We start from the raw sequence: 22,342 nt of genomic DNA on the forward strand, positions 1-22,342 counted from the left end.
ATTATTATTTGTGTTGTTGTTTGTTAAGTGTTTTCCAATTTTCCCAGAAATTAGAGTCTGTGGGTTCTTCAATTACAGTACATTGAGCTGATTTCTGACTTGCTGTTCCTTCTTTTTCCGTAGAGTATTTCTGTATTGTTTTAGTGATTCAGCACAGAGACCCAGGTTTGGGGATTCTAGTGGGGGGATATAAACTCAGCAATTAAAGAAATGTCGCTTTTTCAGGACCCTGTCTTTCAAAGATCATTCGTAAAAATCCAGATCTTCATTGTAAAGGGTTTAACCTGTTTGGGCTGCAGGGGCGTATTGAGTAGCCAGATAAAATGTGCCCATTTCAAACGGCCTCGTACTCAATTTTTGCTCGTACAATATGCATATTATTATTACTATTGGATAGAAAACACTCTCTAGTTTCTAAAACCGTTTGAATTATTTCTCTGAGTGAAACAGAACTCATTCTGCAGCACATTTCCTGACCAGGAAGTGGAATGTCAGAAATCGATGCTCTGTTCAACTTCCTGCCTATACATGGGCATGATACGTAAGAGTCTACGTACACTTCATACACCTTCCCCTGGTTGTCAAGAGGCGGTGAGAGAAGAAATTTCGTGTTTATCTTGGTCTGAGGTGGAATAACAGCTCTTTGTATGACGTGACCGTCCATTTCCTGTTTCTGGAGCGCGCGAAAGGGGACATGGATTTGCCTTCTGTTTAGCTGTCGTTATGGACGACTAACATCTCCGGTTTAGATTTTATTTGATACATGTGACCATATCATCGTAAAGTATGTTTTTTCAATATAGTTTAATCAGATTATTGAAATTTTTTCGGGAGTTTTGCCGTGTTCCGTTCTCTGACTTTGTTGACGTTGGAGAGATCCGTGCCACTTGGCAAGTGCCCATCCTAAATGATGAGGGAAATTTGCCGTTCCAGATCCAAACAACGACTGTTCTGGACAAAAGACACCTTGTCCAACATTCTGACGGAAGATCACCAAAAGTAAGAAACATTTTATGATGCTATTTCTAATATCTGTCGTGCATGTGAACTGGTCGTCGGCGCCCAAGTGTTTCTGGCTATTGTGGCTACGCTAATATAACGCTACATTTTGTTTTCGCTGTAAAACATTTAATAAATCGGAAATATTGTCTGGAATCACAAGATGCCTGTCTTTCAATTGCTGTACACTATGTATTTTTCAGAAATGTTTTATGATGAGTAATTAGTTATTTGACGTTGGTGTCTGTAAATATTATGGCTGCTTTCGGTGCAATTTCTGATTGTAGCTGAAATATAAACTATGATTTATACCTGAAATATGCAAATTTTTCGAACAAAACATATGCTATACAATAAATATGTTATCAGACTGTCATCTGATGAAGTTGTTTCTTGGTTAGTGGCTATTTATATCTTTATTTGGACGAATTTGTGATAGCTACTGATGGAGTAAAAACTGGTGGAGTAAAAAAAAGTGGTGTCTTTTGCTAACGTGGTTAGCTAATAGATTTACATATTGTGTCTTCCCTGTAAAACATTTTAAAAATCGGACATGTTGGCTGGATTCACAAGATGTGTACCTTTCATATGCTGTATTGGACTTGTTAATGTGTGAAAGTTAAATATTTAAACAAAATATCTTTTGAATTTCGCGCCCTGCACTTGAGCTGGATGTTGTCATAAGTGTACCGGTTTCGGGCTGCAGCCCAAACAGGTTAAACACTGTTTCCCATGCTGAACCATAAACAATTAATGAACATGCACCTGTGGAACGGTCATTAAGACACTAACAGCTTAGACGGTAGGCAATTAAGGTCACAGTTATGAAAACTTAGGACACTAAAGAGGCCTTTCTACTGACTCTGAAAAATACCAAAAGAAAGATGCCCAGGGTCCCTGCTCATCTGCATGAATGTGCCTTAGGCATGCTGTAAGGATGCATGAGGACTGCAAATGTGGCCAGGGCAATAAATTGCAATGTCCGTACTGTGAAACGCCTAAGACAGCGCTACAGGGAGACAGGACGGACAGCTGATCGGCCTCGCAGTGGCAGACCACGTGTAACAATACCTGCACAGGATCGGTACATTTGAACATCACACCTGTGGGACAGTACAGGATGGCAACAACAACTGCCCGAGTTACACCAGGAACACACAATCCCTCCATCAGTGCTCATACTGCCGGCAATAGACTGAGAGAGGCTGGACTGAGGGCTTGTAGGCCTGTTGTAAGGCAGGTCCTCACCAGACATCACCGGCAACAACATCGCCTATGGGCACAAACCCACCGTCGCTGGACCAGACAGGACTGGCAAAAAGTGCGTTTCACTGACGAGTCACGGTTTTGTCTCACCAGGGGTGATGGTCGGATTCGCGTTTATCGTCGAAGGAATGAGCGTTACACCGAGGCCTGTACTCTGGAGCGGGTTCGATTTGAAGGTGGAGGGTTCGTCATGGTCTGGGGTGCTGTGCGTTACAGGGAAGACATCCTCCTCCCTCATGTGGCTTGTTCTGTGCGTGATTTTCTGCAAGACAGGAATGTCAGTGTTCTGCCATGGCCAACCAAGAGCCCGGATCTCAATCCCATTGAGAACCTCTCGGACCTGTTGGATGGGAATGTGAGGGTTAGGGCCATTCCCTCCAGAAATGTCCGGGAACGTGCAAGTTCCTTAGTGGAAGAGTGGGGTAAGATCTCACAGCAGAACTGGCAAATATGGTGTAGTCCATGAGTAGGAGATGCACTGCAGTTCTTAATGCAGCTGGTGGCCACACCAGATACTGACGGTTACCTTTGATTTTGACCCCCCTTTGTTCAGGGACACATTATTCCATTTCTGTTAGTCACGTCTGTGGAACTTGTTTAGTTTATGTCTCAGTTGTTGAATCTTGTTATGTTCATACAAATATTTACACATGTTAAGTTTTCTGAAAATAAACGCAGTTGACAGTGAGAGGACATTTCTATTTTTGAGTTTAGCTCTCTAGCTTAAAGGATGTTTTTATTATGTCAATTAGATTTACTCTTAAGGACCATTTAACTTGTATTTTATTTTTCGGTACATGGGAATTAAAAAAAAAAAAAAACTTATTTTTATGTGCACTATGTCACCACGCACAGACTTTTATCCACAACAGGTCAATTTGATCGAAACACTGGTGAAAGTATTTGTATATTTTATTCATGCAGATTTTAGAATATTCACATGGAAATCTGTCACGAATTGGATGGAAATCTAGCTATTGGATGTGATGCTCTACTAAGTAAATATTGGACCCAGACAGAGTTTCTGACCTCTCAAAACACAGTCTGAATGAATTACCGGTGTGAGCATCACACTTGAGACCTAGCTTATCCTTCCACCTCTCAGTGGCCATCAGGGGAGAGAGACAAGGTAATGCAAGTCATTCCACTGTAGAGACAAAGACCGAAAAGAAAGGAGATAAACAAAGTCAGTCAACAGAATTGGGACATAGCCACTGCTGTAGAGCAGTCAATCATTTTGGAGTGCTTTGCAGGCAGACCTTGTCTGGTCCCACTGCCTGCCTGCAGTTTGGAGCCTATTCTTATTCAAGCTCTGGTAATGAGGACTTCCTGCCTGTGTGCTCATTGAGATCAAGTGATGATGGAGCGCATCTCATTTGGGCTCTGGCTGCCTGCTCAGCGCTCCTCACACCTGTCAAATGCCTGCTGTCCTCTCCCACACACACGCAAACGCACACTGCACAGACGACTGATGGCGTGGGAGACTATTGGATAACTTTTTATTTATTTTTGCCTGACAGTCTGAGTAAGCGTCAATTTCTGGTTTCTCAACACTGGACCAGAGAGGGTATACTCTGTAAAAACAAGAAAAACATTTACAGTCCCAGAAATACATACATGCAAAAAAAATACATGCATAAAAAAAAATTGCCATTCCACTCTGATGGTCTCTGTGACCTTTGCCAAGGTCACATGACTATTTCAGGGGGGATGTTGTGTAATCAATGCTAGGCCGATGGCTATGTCCTATGTCCTACTCCTTTAATGCACAGAGTTAGAGTTACACACACAGGGGAGATCTAGAGTGAACTAGGATCAGCTGTTCAGTGAGCTCACCTCAGCTCCCCTTTCTACCAACACAAACACACAGAGTTACAACTGAGCACAATGGACTGGGAGAGCAGGTCCACTGCTGCTCTGTACGCTCCCGGCCTGGCCGCCCTCCTTTTTATCTCTGGTTTTATAGATCTTTTGCCACAGACGGAACCTGCTAGCAAGGTGCTGTTAACTCCCATTCATTCATTAACGTGTACAATAGAGTACATCCATTCAGTTGTCCCTACATTTCATTATTTTCTTCTCTCTTTATGCTGCTTCATAAATAAGTAAATAGTGTATTTGATTTCCCTGTAGTTAATTATTTAGGCAGCAGTGATACAGGCCTCTCCTCCCAGTGCGCGGAGAGCGCCAGAGCCATGTTTTAGCCCGTTCCTAGGCAACCGGGGGGATATAGTCAGGCATCAGTAAAGTCCTAATGACGGCGTGCATGTGAGGGGAGTGCAATCCATGCATAAACACTGGGCTACCATTTGCATGCACTTACAAGGGCTTAATGAAACAAATGTTGCACATTCTGCACCTCTCGCCTCGAAACTGGAACGTGTAATATCACAATGCCGTCACAATTGTCAGTCCACTTCTGGTTTAAGCCTTTATCGAGTATGTAAGTGCAAAGAATCAGCGATGTTTGCCGTCAGTTGTTTTGGCTTCAAACAGTCTCATAGAGGTTCAATGGTCATAGGGCAATTTAGCTCTGCGCGATGAGACGCAGGGTCAGTCAAGGGGTAAATAAATGATTGAGCGTATTGGCTAGGCTGCGAAAGGGGCTACTTAATCGATTCAGCCCATTGATCCAGAGATGGTCTGCTGTGATAATAAAAGGGAGCATTTAAATGAAGAATTGGAATGAAGACCTGATTGGAATTGTTTGGCCTTTTTTCGATCTGTTACAAATGAGTCTCCATAATACATTAGGCCACTGAGTGCAGAGGCCAAATAGTCATAGGGCTTGGCTACGGTTGCTCGAAGCGTGTCTTGTGGTTACATTACGTTTGGGGTAGGCCCACATCACAACGTTAAGGTTAACGACTTCAGTATTCTGACAAGGACATTGGCTCTGGTTTCAGTGGGTGACACTGGCGGCTGGCATTAAGCATTATTAATGACCAAGGAAATTCACCTCCAGGCTAGGCATTAATTGTATCGCTAGAGAACTTGTAGAGAAAGAGCACATGCAGTCAAGGTGTGTGTATGCGTACGTGTGTACGCGCGTGTGTGTATTGTCGACTTCACGTGGTTAAACAATTACTCCCCTGATTGGTATGAGAGAAGCCTCATAGAATTAGCTGTGATTAGATTGCGGTGCTACAGAGTCCCCTCGCCACGTTGTTTTCCAGCTGATTTTTGGTCTACATTGTAATCCCATTTGCATTGACATGTTTGAAATGCCAAACGCCCATGCTTCTGTCTTGTGTTAGTCTAGCTAATACATTTTTGGAGATTACACTGTTATTACGCTTGAAGTTAAAATTCAATTGCATTTCATTCACACCAGCTCTGCTATCGTCTTGTCATGTTGCTGTAAACTGTAGGCCAATTTCAATCCAATCCACACTGTACCCTTAGTGTTGCCATTTCTCATTTGTATATATATATATATATCTGTGCGATGTCCGGGTTCCTGTGCGTCAGGTGCAAAGGGCACCCCTTTTCGTGACTGCCCGCACCCAGTCATTCCGCGCCGTCTCTTAGAATTGCCGAGGTCTTTCTTTAAAAGGGTAATCGCCATTCGCACCAGCTCCTTCTCAACGCAACTGGGTGTCACTTCTTTTTACAATCAGTTTCTCCATTGCAGGATTAAAGCGAAAACAACATTGACTTGATGTTGTTTAACAGTCCACCAACCAAGTTTACATGTGGGCTACTCTTAGCGTCTCTCGGTGAATTATAGGCCAGGAACAATGTCAACTCTTGTATATCAGAAAAAGAGGTCGCTGTTTTCATTGAATAATAATGTGGGGCACAAGCTAGGCCATGTCTTGCATGTGGCTTGTATGATAAGCAGCCTTAACTTTAACCGGAAGGCTTGTGTTAGCTTTCCGAACGAATGCCCTTGGCTTTAGATCAGCTGACTAACACAGTTTGGTGCAGAAAAACCAACTTTGTTCCCCTCTAACCACCCCTCTCCTCTGTCTCTCGTCTCCAGTGTTCAGGGAGCCCTATACGGTGCGGGTGGCAGACCAGCGGTCCATGCGGGGCAACATGGCCGTGTTCAAGTGCCTCATCCCCTCGGCCGTGCAGGAGTACGTCAGCGTGGTGTCCTGGGAGAAAGACACCGTCTCCATGGTGCCAGGTAGGAGCATCTCCGATTTAGACCTGAATGAATGGAAATGGGAAAATGGGCTGTCTGGTTGGCTGGTTGGTTGATTGGTTATATGAGCATGAAGATGGCAATATTTTTGGCCCAGATCTTAAAAGTACAACTGTTATTTCCAACGCGGGATGGACATCCATCAACAAACACATTCGCACGTTGAAAAGAAACTTCACAACCCATCACCAATGCATGTGAATGGGATTGCTGAGTTGATTGGCTGATTGCTGAGTTGATTGGCTGATTGCTGAGTTGATTGGCTGATTGCTGAGTTGATTGGCTGATTGCTTAGTTGATTGGCTGATTGCTTAGTTGATTGGCTGATTGCTTAGTTGATTGGCTGATTGCTTAGTTGATTGGCTGATTGCTTAATTGATTGGATGATTGATTGGTTGATTATATGAGAAGGAACATGACAAACATGTCAGATTTTGGCCAAAAGGATGAAAGTGTTAAACAACTGTTATTTCTGTACATTGAATGTGGGATGAACATTCACTTGCACATTCACACAGGGAAATAAAAACGTATTCCATAAAAATTCATAGCGAACAGACTCTGGACTGTACCACCAACTGAACAGACTCTGGACTGTACCACCAACTGAACAGACTCTGGACTGTACCACCAACTGAACAGACTCTGGACTGTACCACCAACTGAACAGACTCTGGACTGTACCACCAACTGAACAGACTCTGGACTGTACCACCAACTGAACAGACTCTGGACTGTACCACCAACTGAACAGACTCTGGACTGTACCACCAACTGAACAGACTCTGGACTGTACCACCAACTGGATTGTTGTGTGTGAGCATAATGGTTTTTGAATGTTGATTTTGGGCTCCTTATTTAAATTAATATCACACCTTGTTTTTTCCGATATTGCTGGTTAGACCCTCAGACCCCTGTTAAGGTCGTTTGGAGTTCTGTTTATCAGCACTAATCTGTTTTGTGGTTTTAGTGGCATGTCCCATTTTGCCTGGACCAAATTGTCAAATTATTCAAAATGGAGTCTCATGAAATGGCCTCTCATGGGGTGATCTGTGGCTAGTCACTCATTGCCGTTTTTAATAGCAGTGTGAGGGGGATAAATCAGACATTAGAGCTGCCGTGTGTGTGTGTCTGCGTGGGTGTGAGCTTGTGTGTCTGAGTGTGTGCCTGCGCACCCACGTGTGCGTGTGTGTGCGTGTGCGTGTGTGTGTGTGTGCGTGTGCGCACGTGTGTGTGTGTGTGTGTGTGTGTGTGTGTGTGTGTGTGTGTGTGTGTGTGCGTGCGTGCGTGCGTGCGTGCGTGCGTGCGTGCGTGCGTGCGTGTGTGTGAAGAGGCTGTAATTCAATGACATTGCCTCATTGTAACTCATTGGATTGATGGAGTGGACCAGTTTATCCATTGATCACATTCAGACCATAGAAAACAAGCCATGACACACAAATTGTCTTTATATTCTATCTATGTCACTATATTGTCCTACATTTGTAGGGATGTGCTGTCAATTTTCCTGCAATATTAAAATATCTAGGTTTCTATTTGTGTCTGTGTTATAACTGCTAACATGTTGTTACAGAATGTGGATATATGTGTGTGTGTGTGTGTGTGTGTGTGTGTGTGTGTGTGTGTGTGTGTGTGTGTGTGTGTGTGTGTGTGTGTGTGTGTGTGTGTGTGTGTGTGTGTGTGTGTGTGTGTGTGTGTGTGTGTGTGTTGCGCTGTGTGTGTGTGTGTGTGTGTGTGTGTGTGTGTGTGTGTGTGTGTGTGTGTGTGTGTGTGTGTGTGTGTGTGTGTGTGTGTGTGTGTGTGTGTGTGTGTGTGTGTTGCGCTGTGTGTAGATGCCTATAGTGCTAAAGGTCGCTCTGCGGTCCAGTAATAAATGGAGGGGTGTCAGAGAAGACTGCTCAGGTCAGATGACACAGGTCGCTCCCCTCGCTCCAGCTCTCACCACCTTCTGATACTCCCCTTTCATCTCTCTCAATGTTGTTGTATGTGTGTCTACGTTTGTGTGCGTGGCTCTGTCCTTCACACGGGAGCACTCATTGATCCAGTGCAGCTGCGTTTTGTATGTGTGTGAACAGGGCCCGAGGGAGGGGGGGGGGGGGACTGAATCGATAAAGCTTGCTGTCGGATTCCCCTCTCCCTTGTCACGGATACCTCAGTGCGAGTGGTGAGACCCAGTCGGTCTGTGTGAGTGATGGATGGAGAGATGGATGGATGTGTGTGTGCCTGCCTGCCTGCCTGCCTATGTGTGTGTATTTCATTAACATATGTATTAGCTGTCAGGCCTCGTATGTCCTCTAATGATTCAAATCTCCATACCATGGCTTTGTGCACATACAGGGACATGCTGGTGTTGGTTTAGCAGATGGGTGTACTGCTATAGACACCAGTTCACTTCACACCCACGGAATTAGGGCGAGGTGACTCTCTGCCCCACTGAGCATGGGGGAGGGCAGATCATCAATGCTGAACTGACTGAGTCACATGGCAGTGGAAGGCAATAGAACCTCTGCCCTCCATAGCTGACTATATCCCCGTTCTGAAGTCTTCGACTACTATTATAGTAATTGGATAAAGCTGACAGGATATGGTGGTTATCTCTCTCTCTCTCTCTCTCTCTCTCTCTCTCTCTCTCTCTCTCTCTCTCTCTCTCTCTCTCTCTCTCTCTCTCTCTCTCTCTCTCTCTCTCTCTCTCTCTCTCTCTCTCTCTCTCTCTCTCTCTCTCTCTCTCTCTCTCTCTCTCTCTCTCTCTCTCTCTCTCTCTCTCTCTCTCTCTCTCTCTCTCTCTCTCTCTCTCTCTGACTCTCTTTTTCAGATTCAGATAAGCTCTACAAGGTGTCGAAAGCGTTCCACAGGGAGGCTGGCCCATGATGATTCCAATACTTCTCACAGTTGTATCAAGTTGGCTGGAAGTACTTTGGGTGGTGGACCATCCTTGACACACATGGGAAACTGTTGAGCATGAAGAACCCAGTAACGTTGCAGTTCTTGACACACTCAAACCGGTGCGCCTGGCACCTACTACCATACCCCCTTCAAAGGCACTTAAATCTTTAGTCTTGCCCATTCACCCTCTGCATGTCACACATACACAATCCATGTCTCAATTGTCTCAAGGCTTAAAAATCCTTCTCTAGCCTGTCTCCTCCCCTTCATCTACTCTTATTGAAGTGGATTTAACAGGTGACATCAATAAAGGATCATAGCTTTCACCTGAATTCACTTGGTCAGTCTACGTCATGGAAATGTCCCTAATGTTTTGTGCACTCAGTGTACATCGGTACAATGAGACTATGCAGTGCATGCGTGTATCAACATTGATTAGGCACAATGAGATACAATGAGATCATCTATGGAATGCCGACGTGCTTGCAGGTGTCAGTAGTGGGTGTGTGTGTTTTTGTGAGTGTGTGCACACATACACATGCAAGCACACACACACACACACTCTGATTTGTGCACATGGTTTTGTATGGGTGTGTGTGTACATGTAGGAGTGTGTGGATTAGTGTATGACATGTTATTTTATGTATCATTTCATGTGTATTTAAAGGGTATACATGAGGTGTTGTAAGTATTTACATTAATTCAATTATAAAAAATAATTCAATAATTTATCAAATCAAAAAAGAACAAAAACATAACACAATGAAACAAAACACACAACAGTCTGTCCAATTTCTCTGTGGTTGTGGCACATGGTGACAAATTTAGCTGCCAGCTTAGTTGACTGCTGCTCCTTAGCTGCCAGCTTAGTTGACTGCTGCTCCTTAGCTGCCAGCTTAGTTGACTGCTGCTCCTTAGCTGCCAGCTTAGTTGACTGCTGCTCCTTAGCTGCCAGCTTAGTTGACTGCTGCTCCTTAGCTGCCAGCTTAGTTGACTGCTGCTCCTTAGCTGCCAGCTTAGTGGACTGCTGCTCCTTAGCTGCTAGCTTAGTTGACTGCTGCTCCTTAGCTGCCAGCTTAGTTGACTGCTGCTCCTTAGCTGCTAGCTTAGTTGACTGCTGCTCCTTAGCTGCTAGCTTAGTTGACTGCTGCTCCTTAGCTGCCAGCTTAGTTGACTGCTGCTCCTTAGCTGCTAGCTTAGTTGACTGCTGCTCCTTAGCTGCCAGCTTAGTTGACTGCTGCTCCTTAGCTGCTAGCTTAGTTGACTGCTGCTCCTTAGCTGCCAGCTTAGTTGACTGCTGCTCCTTAGCTGCCAGCTTAGTTGACTGCTGCTCCTTAGCTGCCAGCTTAGTTGACTGCTGCTCCTTAGCTGCCAGCTTAGTTGACTGCTGCTCCTTAGCTGCCAGCTTAGTTGACTGCTGCTCCTTAGCTGCCAGCTTAGTTGACTGCTGCTCCTTAGCTGCCAGCTTAGTTGACTGCTGCTCCTTAGCTGCCAGCTTAGTTGACTGCTGCTCCTTAGCTGCCAGCTTAGTTGACTGCTGCTCCTTAGCTGCCAGCTTAGTGGATTGCTGCTCCTTAGCTGCCAGCTTAGTTGACTGCTGCTCCTTAGCTGCTAGCTTAGTTGACTGCTGCTCCTTAGCTGCCAGCTTAGTGGACTGCTGCTCCTTAGCTGCCAGCTTAGTGGACTGCTGCTCCTTAGCTGCCAGCTTAGTTGACTGCTGCTCCTTAGCTGCTAGCTTAGTTGACTGCTGCTCCTTAGCTGCCAGCTTAGTTGAGTTCTGATCCTTAGCTGCCAGCTTAGTTGACTGCTGCTCCTTAGCTGCCAGCTTAGTTGACTGCTGCTCCTTAGCTGCCAGCTTAGTTGACTGCTGCTCCTTAGCTGCCAGCTTAGTTGACTGCTGCTCCTTAGCTGCCAGCTTAGTTGACTGCTGCTCCTTAGCTGCCAGCTTAGTTGACTGCTGCTCCTTAGCTGCCAGCTTAGTGGACTGCTGCTCCTTAGCTGCCAGCTTAGTGGACTGTTGCTCCTTAGCTGCTAGCTTAGTTGACTGCTGCTCCTTAGCTGCCAGCTTAGTGGACTGCTGCTCCTTAGCTGCCAGCTTAGTTGACTGCTGCATAATGGGGAGTTTATGTACATCAGGAATCTGTCTAAAGTTTGGTATCTATTTTTCAAAAACTGGGAAATATGTTTCCCTTATGTTGTCATATTTTGGGAAGGAACACAGGAAGTGAATCTCAGTTTGTACTTCCTGTAAATCACAATACCTACATATTCTCAGATCTCTTAGAAGCCAAGATTTAAGGTGTCTTCTTCTTTCAATTCCTAGACTCAAGTCTCTCAGTCTGTATGTTGCTGACAGAATTGAAAGGCTCTTTTCTGCACTTGAATGTGTAGAGGGAAAAGTCACAGTTCTGACCTGCAGGCGTTCTTTTGAGTATTTCGGTGGACACCGAAAATACTTTAGAACATTTGAACTGGAATTTCTCAATGGGGCCTTTTTCCCATTTGCTGAAGTTAAGATGGGAGATGGATCCCCATACTTCGCTACCATACGGTATTACCGGGGTCAGAATGAAATTGACAATTTTAACCACATTTTTATAAAGGTATTTTGTTTTGCTGAATTTGTACTTAATATCATAGAATGTTTTTTTCACAAAGGGCCTTTGTAGCCAGGCTGAAGCTCCCTGATGAGCTTATCTCCAGGCCCCGGTAATTATAGCTGGTACTGTGCTTTAGTGTAGTTGGGTGACAACAAAACAAAATTCTCAGCATACAACAGGTACTACCAAATATGTGTGTCATTTACAGTGCCTTCAGAAAGTATTCACACCCCTTGACTATGTTCACACTCTGTTGTGTTACAGCCTGCATTTACACTGGATTCAAACGAGATTTTGTGTCACTGGCCTACACACAATAACCCATCATTTCAAAGTGGAATTTTGATTTTAGACATTTGACAAATGAATTCAAAATTGAACAGCTGACATTTTTATAAATGAATAAGTATTCAACCCCTTTGTCATGGCAAGCCTAAAAAAGTGCAGGGGTAAACATGGTGCTGCACAAATCACATTATACGTTGGCGTGGACTCACTCTGTGCAATAATAATAGTGATGAATTAAAACGATTTTTGAGTGACAACCCCATCTCTGTACCCCACATACACAATGATCTGTAAGGTCCCTCAATCGAGTAATGAATTTCAAGCTACGATTTAACCGCAAAAGGTTTTTCAATGCCTCGCAAAGAAGAACACTGATTGGTCGAAGTGTACAAAAATAAAAAGAAGATGCTGAATATCCCTTTGAGGATGGTGAAGTTATTAATTACACTTTGGATGGTGTATCAATATACCCAGTCACTACAACAACATACAGGCGTCCGTCCAAATCACTTGCCGAAAGGAAGGAAACCGCTTAGGGAAAACAATTACAGAGATAATGGTTGTGATATGAGAGAACTGAGGATGGATCAACAACATTGTAGTTACTCCACAAAACTAACCTAAATGACAACGTGAAAAGAAGGAAGCTTGTACAGAATAGACATATTTTAACACACACATCCTGTTTGCAACTAGGCACTTAAGTAATACTGCAAAAAAATGTGGCAAAGAAATACACTTTTTGTCCTGAATACAAAGAGTTATGTTTGGGGTAAGTCCAACACAACACATCAATGAGTACCACTCTTCATATGTTCAAGCATGGTGGTGGCTGCATCATGTTATGGGTATGCTTGTCATTGTTTTTTAGGATTAAAATAAACAGAACACAGCTATAAGCACAGGCAAAATCATCGCGGAAATCCTGGTTCTGTCTGCTTTCCAACAGTCACTGGGAGACATTTGTCTTTCAGCAGGACAATAACCTAAAACACAAGGACAAATCTACACTGAAGTTGCTTACCAAGACGACATTGAATGTTCCCGAGTGGCCTAGTTACAGTTTTGACTGAAACCAGTTTGAAGATCTATGGCAAGACTTGGAAATGGCTGTGTAACAATGATCAACAATCAACTTAACAGAGCATGAATAATTTAAAAAATAATAATAGGCAAATATTGTACAATTCAGGTGTGCCATGATCTTAAAGACTTACTTATAAACACTCACAGCTGTAATCGCCGTCAATCGGCTTCTACAAAGTATTGACTCGGGGGTGTTAATACTCCTATAAATAAGATATTTCTGTATTTCATTTGCAATAAGTTTGAGTTTTTTGTTGTATAATTCCCAGAATTAATTTTGATCAATGGCCTCCGCAATTTGATTATGTTTTATTTCCATATGCTTTTCTTTTTTTTGTAGCGCAGGAGTTGTTTGTATGCTTTCATTGTATATGAGTAGTTTCGGCTCAACTCCTCATTGGTTGGCTGTTTTTGTCACAGAGCGTTTGTGAAACTTTTCTGCAGAGAATACATTCTTTGTCAAACACTTATTTTTTGATTTTTTTCTTCTGTTTCTTCTTTTTATTGTTTCGTCCTAAATTGAGTCCAATATTTCAGATACATTGTTGATGTGTTTGGTTTCTAGATGTACCCCTTCCCTCTGGGTTAGGTTGTAAAGAAGAACTGTTTAACATGGCAACACTTTTAGTGCTATCCGTGTTCAGTTTTGAATTCCTCCATATAGTTTTCAGTCCAATTTAATGTTTGGTTTCAGTGAATGTCGTTTTTTTCTACAGGTAGGGGGTTTACTGATGGTTTGTCAGACTCTTGTAGGTATAGCACCGTTTGGGAGTGGTCAGATGAAGTGAGTTGTCGCTTGACTAGAAAGGCATTGATTGATTTTGGGGATATGTCTGTGATGGCGTAGTCCTCCGCACTACATCCTAAGGCTGAGCAGAGTGTCAATCTCCCTAGAGAATCCCCCCTAGTCCTGCCATTCACTATATAGAGACTACAGCTTTTACAGAGACGCACCACATGTTTCCCACTCTTGTTTGCTGTTGATTTTTTTTTACATTCAGCAGAGTGTTGTTTCTGTTTGTTGTAGGCCTATTTAATGTGGAGAAAAGTTGGGTGTTTCCGAATATGTGAGCATTCCCTTGAATGTCAACATATTGAATTTATTTTCCCGTTCTGGCATTTTAATTCCCCACATATCAGAACAGAACCCTTTGACTGGAAGTGGGAGGCTTCCTATCGTACGTTTGTAAAACAATCCTCCTTGAAACGAGTGGATTCTGTTGGTGGTATGAAGATTGCAGATAGAGAAAGGTGTTTGGGATGGAATTATTAACTGTTATCAGTATATATCAAAATACCTCTTGAGTTCCTGCCATTCTTCAGGGAGGACACAACTAATTCTCTATAGCCTGTAGGACAGTGGATATACGTGTCTGTATGACACAGTGTCTCATGAAAGATTGCAATATCAATTAACACTGTATAGAATTAAAGTCTGTGGTTTTGTTACCAAATGCTGAATAAAACGGAGGCGTTGTATGTTCCAGTTACTTATCTTAAATGAACTCATAGGATAATAATTAGTATAGTCTAAGATGGTTCTGCTACTTACAAAGACAGAATGAATGAAAATATCACCACGTTACTTTTGAGCTGAGTATGTTCAGCAGAACCTTATTTGATTTAGTTGGGCTACAGCAGGGGGCTTTGGTCTTCGTGCCCATCTCTCTGTCTCTCTGTCTCTCTGTCTCTCTGTCTCTCTGTCTCTCTGTGTCTCTGTGTCTCTGTGTCTCTGTGTCTCTCTCTCTCTCTCTCTCTCTCTCTCTCTCTCTCTCTCTCTCTCTCTCTCTCTCTCTCTCTCTCTCTCTCTCTCTCTCTCTCTCTCTCTCTCTCTCTCTCTCTCTCTCTCTCTCTCTCTCTCTCTCTCTCTCTCTCTCTCTCTCTCTCTCTCTCTCTCTCTCTCTCTCTCTCTCTCTCTCTCTCTCTCTCTCTCTCTCTCTCTCTCTCTCTCTCTCTCTCTCTCCACATTCTCCCTGGTACAGAGCGGGCAGTGTATGACATCACCTCCCCCCAACAGACACAAACAAACACTCTCACACCCGCTGTCATACCAGTTATCTATACTTTGGAGTGCCAATTAAACAGGAGTCCTTAGATAGCGTATGCAATTCATTTGAGTGTATATAGTATGTTGGTGACCCTATCCCCACACCCACCAAACACACACACACACACACACACACACACACACACACACACACACACACACACACACACACACACACACACACACACACAAACACGTACACACACACAAAGCATATCTATCCATCAGCTTTCTATCGTATACTGTATAACTTTGTCAATTTATGAAGAAGCGGTCTGTCGGTTTGCTATTTCATTTGAGCAATAAGACCAGTATGCATTGTCTCATTGACATGACATACAGTATGACATGGCCAGCGCTTGTCATCCCAGACGTCGATAAAGCTGGGTTTGGATTTTATTTGATGAAGAGGCAGGGGTGTGTTTCGTGACAGCTGGGCTCACTATGATGTGACCCTGCGTGTGTGTTGTGTCACTCTTTGACAGCCAAATGTGTTTGCAGTGGGGAGAGCTGGAGAGACAGGGACAGGAAGGGAGGAGGGGAGAGGAGAGGAGGGGAGAGGAGGGAGAGGAGAGAGGGACAAAGATTGGCTTTGTTTGGTGGATCAGTGGCACGGGTCTCTTCGCCCCTCTCTCTACCTCTTCTCTTTGACTACTGGTGTGGCTGTCAGTTAGGGAATTTGCATTTGTTGGGTTATCAGTTAAGAAACTGAAAGAGGATGTACTTTATTTTCTGTGTGTGTGTGTGTGTGTGTGTGTGTGTGTGTGTGTGTGTGTGTGTGTGTGTGTGTGTGTGTGTGTGTGTGTGTGTGTGTGTGTGTGTGTGTGTGTGTGTGTGTGTGTGTGTGTGTGTGTGTGTGATTATGTTAGCGTTAGCGTGTCAGTTTGTTGGTATCCGTCTCCTCCTCCTCCACTCAGAGCTTAAAACGGTGTGAGTTTTATCTTGTCACCATGGCAACGGGTGCAAAACGTCGCTCGCAATGAGGAAGGTGTGAGGATGCATCGCTGCGTGTTTTTTATTATAGCATCACCACGACTACCACACGCACACACACACACACACACACACACACACACTCAGTAAGAAAAACAGACATGCACTCTTTCAACAGCAAGCATAAAGAGAAGATCCATCGGCAGAGAAAACATATAGACCTATTAATATATGCTGAGCTGACACAAACGCATTCCAGAAGAATAAGAGAGACAGAACACACACACGTACCCACGCACGCACACACACAGTCTTTCTCCCTCGCTCGTTATGAAGTTGATGAGGTGTAGGCTTTGTGACTTTGTGACAGTTGATATAATAATGTGCCCTTTGTAGGGAGGTAGACAGCCCAGTCATGTCCAGACTTGTCCTCTATTCTTACAAAGGGACCACACTTGTGCCCAGCACGCACGCACGCACGCACGCACAGAGAAGCACCAATTCCCAATCTATGTACCTGAGATGAGGGGGGGGGGGGGGTAGATAATGATGTCTGTATTTGCATTCTGGCTGAGCTTGTTTAATCATCTATCTGCACTCTCTCTTCTCTTCTCCCTCTCTCAGTGGAGTGTAGCGTCATCACAGCTGCTGCTTTTGCCCCAGTCTCCATTTTGTGACCACTCTGCAAGGGCCTCTCTACTCTCTCTCCCTCCCTCTCTCTTCCTCCCTCTCTCTTCTCTTTCTCACTCTTCCACTCCCAATCTTTCTCTCTTGTCCCCACTCTTTATTTCTCTCCCACTTTCATGCATCCATTTCAGGGCACTTAGTGGGAAAGGTAAGGGGACAGTGGGGTGACAATAACATAACTCCACCAAAGATGAGAGAAAAAGTGAGGGATAGACAGAAGAGAGAGATTAAGTGACCGAGAGCAGGGGATCCTAAATTATGCAGACAGGAAGATGGGCAAAGAGAGGGATAAAAGTCTCGGGAGGAAGATCGACAGATGGACTTAGAGGGAGGTGCAGACTTTGAAATCCTGATGTCGCCGTGCTCCCAGGGAGCTAGAGGAGGGCATGGCGCTCTCCCTCTGTCTCCCCATAAAAGATGCATCTCTGCTTCTTGTCTGTCTCACCATTACAGAGTGGGGGCCCGGGGGGGGGGGGTGTATTTGTGTTGGGGGGAGTAGTTTGTACCTGCCTAGTGGTTGGTAGGGGGGGGGGAGTTGTAGAAAGGAAATGGGTGGTGTTTACCAATTGAGGCGTGTTTATGGGGCGCGGAGCGTGTCTCTGTGTGTGTGTGTGTGTGTGTGTGTGTGTGTGTGTGTGTGTGTGTGTGTGTGTGTGTGTGTGTGTGTGTGTGTGTGTGTGTGTGTGTGTGTGTGTGTGTGTGTGTGTGTGTGTGTGTGTGTGTGTGTGTGTGTGTGTGTGTGTGGCGACAAGGCGGCGATACATGTTGTGCTAGATTATTTATTCAGCACTCGTGTTTGGATGTTTTACAGAGAGAGCAGGTGCAGAGCGACTCTGAGCGCGCTCTGTTTGACTGGGGACGGGGGGGGGGGGCATTGGCAGGAGACGGGGGACTAAGACACAGAGGCATTCACCGCAGTCCACCGACAGAACAGAACCCGGCACCCTACTATGATGATAGGCGTTGATTCTGTATGTATACCCGCACAACTTCAATGAATCGCCCAGATCAGTGAACACAACCGGCGCTTATTAGAGACAGGCTACTATTTGAGCCAGAAATTGATTTCCTTCATTAGTTTCCATGCACACCTTTTTTCTTCCCCCCACCTTGCAGTCTCGCCCCCTTCTTTTCCACCTCAGACAAACATTCAAGTTGGACTTTTTTTACTTTCTTTTCCTGGTTCTGGATCAGTTCTGAAAGGCCTGGCTGTTGCCTCGCCCAACTAAGCTCTGAGAATTTGATCACTGCTAGCTTGAATTTGCTGTTGTGTTTTCTTTCTGGTGGCGCCATGGCAGCAACGATGACATTATATCATTTAAGATTTACAGTATATCACAATGTAATGATTGCCACTTGTTTTGATGTTGAGACGGCTGTATGGATGGCTGGATGGACGGATGGGTGGCTGGGTAGATGGATGGATGGATGGATAATGACAATTGCACATAGAGAGATGCAGATTAACAGATAGAGAGAGAGAGACGTGCTACAGCGAGGTTGAAATGAAGGGAGGGAGGGAGGGAGGGAGGGAGGGAGGGAGGGAGGGAGGGAGGGAGGGAGGGAGGGAGGGAGGGCTGTGCACGAGGAGAATTTCAATGGCACTCCAATCATGCAGGCAGCCTCGTTAGCTGGGGGAACATTTGCATAGTGCTTCGGCGGATTCATTTGGCCTTACTCAGAGAAGATGGCTCCTATTCCTCTCTCCTAGTTAGTTATGCATTAACCTCCACAGCCACTGTGTGTGTGTGTGTGTGTGTGTGTGTGTGTGTGTGTGTGTGTGTGTGTGTGTGTGTGTGTGTGTGTGTGTGTGTGTGTGTGTGTGTGTGTGTGTGTGTGTGTGTGTGTGTGTGTGTGTGTGTGTGTAGGTTAGCTGTACAAGACTGTGTGTGTGTGTGTGTGTGTGTGTGTGTGTGTGTGTGTGTGTGTGTGTGTGTGTGTGTGTGTGTGTGTGTGTGTGTGTGTGTGTGTGTGTGTGTGTGTGTGTGTGTGTGTGTGTGTGTGTGTGTAGGTTAGCTGTACAAGACTGTGTGTGTGTGTGTGTGTGTGTGTGTGTGTGTGTGTGTGTGTGTGTGTGTGTGTGTGTGTGTGTGTGTGTGTGTGTGTGTGTGTGTGTGTGTGTGTGTGTGTGTGTGTGTGTGTGTGTGTGTGTGTGTGTGGAGGGGGGGGGGGTATATGTGTGTCAGACACCTTCGTCTTTGTGTGCAATGGGTGCACTGTGTGCATGCATGTTCGTAAATACATCCCTGCATATTTTGGGGACATTTCCAGTCCTCGTACCCAGTCAGAGCCCGATCACTCCCTCCCTCTACGAAAGCCTGTCTAATTGGGTTTCATTCTCCAACAGTATGACTGTTCCGCGACATTGTAGCATAGCCATGTTAACCCAGCCCAAAGAGCTAATTAACAAATGAAACCATGATTCTGCCTCTGATAATGAGATCCGTGGTGCTGATGACACGCCACGTTGGCATGACGATGAGGATGGACGTCATTCCCGGCGGCTATTACCAACTCCGGGGTGAGTGTTGGTGATGATGGTGAACGTGTGAGTAAGTGGAGATGTCGTAGATAATGAGGGATCCAATAGATGTGTTCTGCTAGTAATTCAAATGACACTGCCATAGGGTCTAATGCTGTTTGACAGCAGCGGCAATCAGAAAAATGGCAGGGTGTGTCATAGTGGCCTGGAGCAAAATAGTCTTTGTGCGTGCGTGTATCCATCATATAGTAATCACAAATGGAGTCCACCCCAGGATCTCGATTTTAAACCATTGAACTGTGCAGAATATAACCAAACCAGACACGCAATCAAACACACACATACAAAACCCCACGCACCCTTTAGCATGTCCTTTCCAAAGATCTCTTCTAGTGAGGGCCACAGTGCAGTCGATGGCCGTTGCCACGTTGGTGTGAGGAGGGGTAAATCATCGCGTCCTCCTGTCCTTGTGTCTGAGTAGCGGTGTTGGTAGAGGGGGATGGGCGCTGTGAGGGACATATGGCAACATGGCAGTCCCAGGCTAATGAGCCATGGCCTGAGAATGTGTACACCAGAGAGAGGGAGGACGCTGGGGGAGAATGGAGGAGAGGATATAGAGAGAGTAGAAAGGAGCGGTGAGACCTGGAGCAAATAGATGGGGAGCGAGAAGGAAAGCGAATGTCAGAATGAGAAATTAAGAGGCTCCACTTGCTGTAAATCTCTCTCTCTCCCTCTCTCTTTCTCGCCTCTCTCTCTCTATCTATCTATCTCTCTCTCTTTCTCTCTTTCTCTCTTCTCTCTACTCTCTTCTCTCTTCTCTCTCTCTATCTCTTCTCTCTCTCTCTTTCTCTCTTCTCTCTCTCTTTCTTCTCTCTTCTCTCTCTCTCTCTCGCCTCTCTCTCTCTCTTTTTGGGCCAGGGCACACAGGGTCTATCCAGCTACCCATAGTCCTATCCATCAGCCAGCAGATCCCCTCCCTCCATCCCTTTATCAGGCTGATAGATCACAGCTAATCAAAGAGCGAATTGAGACAGCCGAAAGAGCCTTGACACGCAGCAGACAATGGACAATGACAGGACAGAAAAAGACAGGAGAGAGAAAGAACGAGAGAGAGTAAAATAGAGGCCGGAGGGAGGAGACAGAGGTGTGTGTGTGTGTGCGTGTGTATATGTGTGTGTATGTGTGTCCTGATTGACCACTGTTGAGAGGGATGGCTTCTCCATGCATCATTAATAGCTAATCAATGGCCTCGCTGGAATATATAGAGTGTCTGAGGAGTCCCACAAGCCTTTAATCTGGACATCTCCACAAAAGCCCAGCACACACACACACACACACACACACACACACACACACACACACACACACACACACACACACACACACACACACACACACACACACACACACACACACACACACACACACACACACACACACACACACACACACACACACAAGATCAATAACACAAGAGAGAGTGTGAGGTCTGTACTACGGAAGAGCACGTTTGACAACAGCTTTGTTTGCAGACTGCATTAAAAATAGAGACGAGAATGTAACTACATCATTTTGCTCTCTCGTTCTCTCTCTGTCTGTCTTTCTCTGTCTGTCTCTCTTTCTCTCTCGTTCTCTCTCCCGAGGCTCTTTATTTGCTTTGCTTGATATTCCTCCTCCCAAGAGCTTTTCAGGTCCAAAGAAACCCTCCTGTTCCGAATCAGTATTCACCTGTCTTTTATTATTCTTTTTAGCCGTTGCCACACTTTCATTTTCCTTTCTATCTCCCCTGACTTTCCTCTTTTCCCTTACTCGCACTTTCTCTTCCTCTGAGTGTGTTAGCACCAAGTTATTTTGATATACTGTTCATGTGTATTCTACACCCAGAGTTTAACAAACCCCAGGCAATGGCATCTCCTGTCTCTTACGGACGTTGTAAGAGTGATGAAAACATACTTCTCGTTCTCCGTTGTGTCTTGGGGAGAATTATTCTAATGTCTGTCTTTTTGATTTCCTTCTCAGCTCGTTTCCAATTGCTGCGCTTGTGATCTAGCCCTCGCCCTGCATAGCGTACCTCAGGGTTCAAGTCTCAGTCTCTGAGGTTCTTCCCCTCAACCCTTGTCATCACTCCTGTCTGTCTGACAGGTAGAAAAGGCAGAGAACCTCCCCATTGTTTTGAACAAAACATATTTTATCTGACCAGCTATCAAAATCACTACACCTGACAATTGTATGTGATTGATATGGCATTCAATGATCAGGAAAGGAACAGTCAAACCTTGTAGCTGAGGTCTTTTTATTACAGCCAGTGTTTGGCTGATATCTGTGGAGAGGAGCGGCCTGGATTGTCTGCCTAGGCATCAGTTCAGTAGACCACCTACTGCCCCACAAGTCTACAGGGTTCATCTGAAGGTCGTGTTTTTCATTCTAGTATTCAGAGGACAACCCTCGTACAGTAATACATCCCTTTGTCTACGCCGAACCCAGACCCAGTTTACACCACCACTCAATTCATACACATCTGAACCGTTCTGTCCTCTGGAAAAGGAATATGTCAAATAGGGAAGGGGAGAGAAAACATATTTATTCGACTGAAGCTTAGCTGACTAAGACTCCCATAAGACAGAGTGGTGAGAAGGGAAGGGAAGAGAGTGGAGGGAGGTGTGGGGGGGGGGGAGAATGTAATTTGAATCTCATATACATTTCAGTTGAAAGCCATCCTAGCCTTGATACATACTCTCTGGAGTACACCCCCCCACCCCGCCCCAACACAGACACATCTGTCTCTCTCTCACACACACATCATTTCAAATACTCACCCGCACAAGTAGGCTCTTACTCTTTCTCTCTCTCCCTGTCTCTCTCTCACACACACACACACGCACACGCACACGCACACACACACACACACTCTCTCTCTCGCT

General features: G+C 45.0%; 1 protein-coding gene across 1 annotated transcript in view; it reads left to right on the forward strand.

Moving 5' to 3' along the window:
* Nucleotides 1–22,342, forward strand: part of LOC120018669 (Down syndrome cell adhesion molecule-like protein 1 homolog) — a 139,415-nt gene that overhangs the window by 9,809 nt on the left and 107,264 nt on the right. Inside the window, exon 2 of the mRNA XM_038961868.1 lies at nucleotides 6,251–6,397. Within this exon, the coding sequence (XP_038817796.1) occupies nucleotides 6,295–6,397 (103 nt within the window). The 5' untranslated portion in view covers nucleotides 6,251–6,294. The remainder of the gene's footprint in view (nucleotides 1–6,250; nucleotides 6,398–22,342) is intronic.

This window comes from Salvelinus namaycush, chromosome 23 (genome assembly GCF_016432855.1).
Source record: "Salvelinus namaycush isolate Seneca chromosome 23, SaNama_1.0, whole genome shotgun sequence".
Classification (NCBI taxonomy): domain Eukaryota; kingdom Metazoa; phylum Chordata; class Actinopteri; order Salmoniformes; family Salmonidae; genus Salvelinus; species Salvelinus namaycush.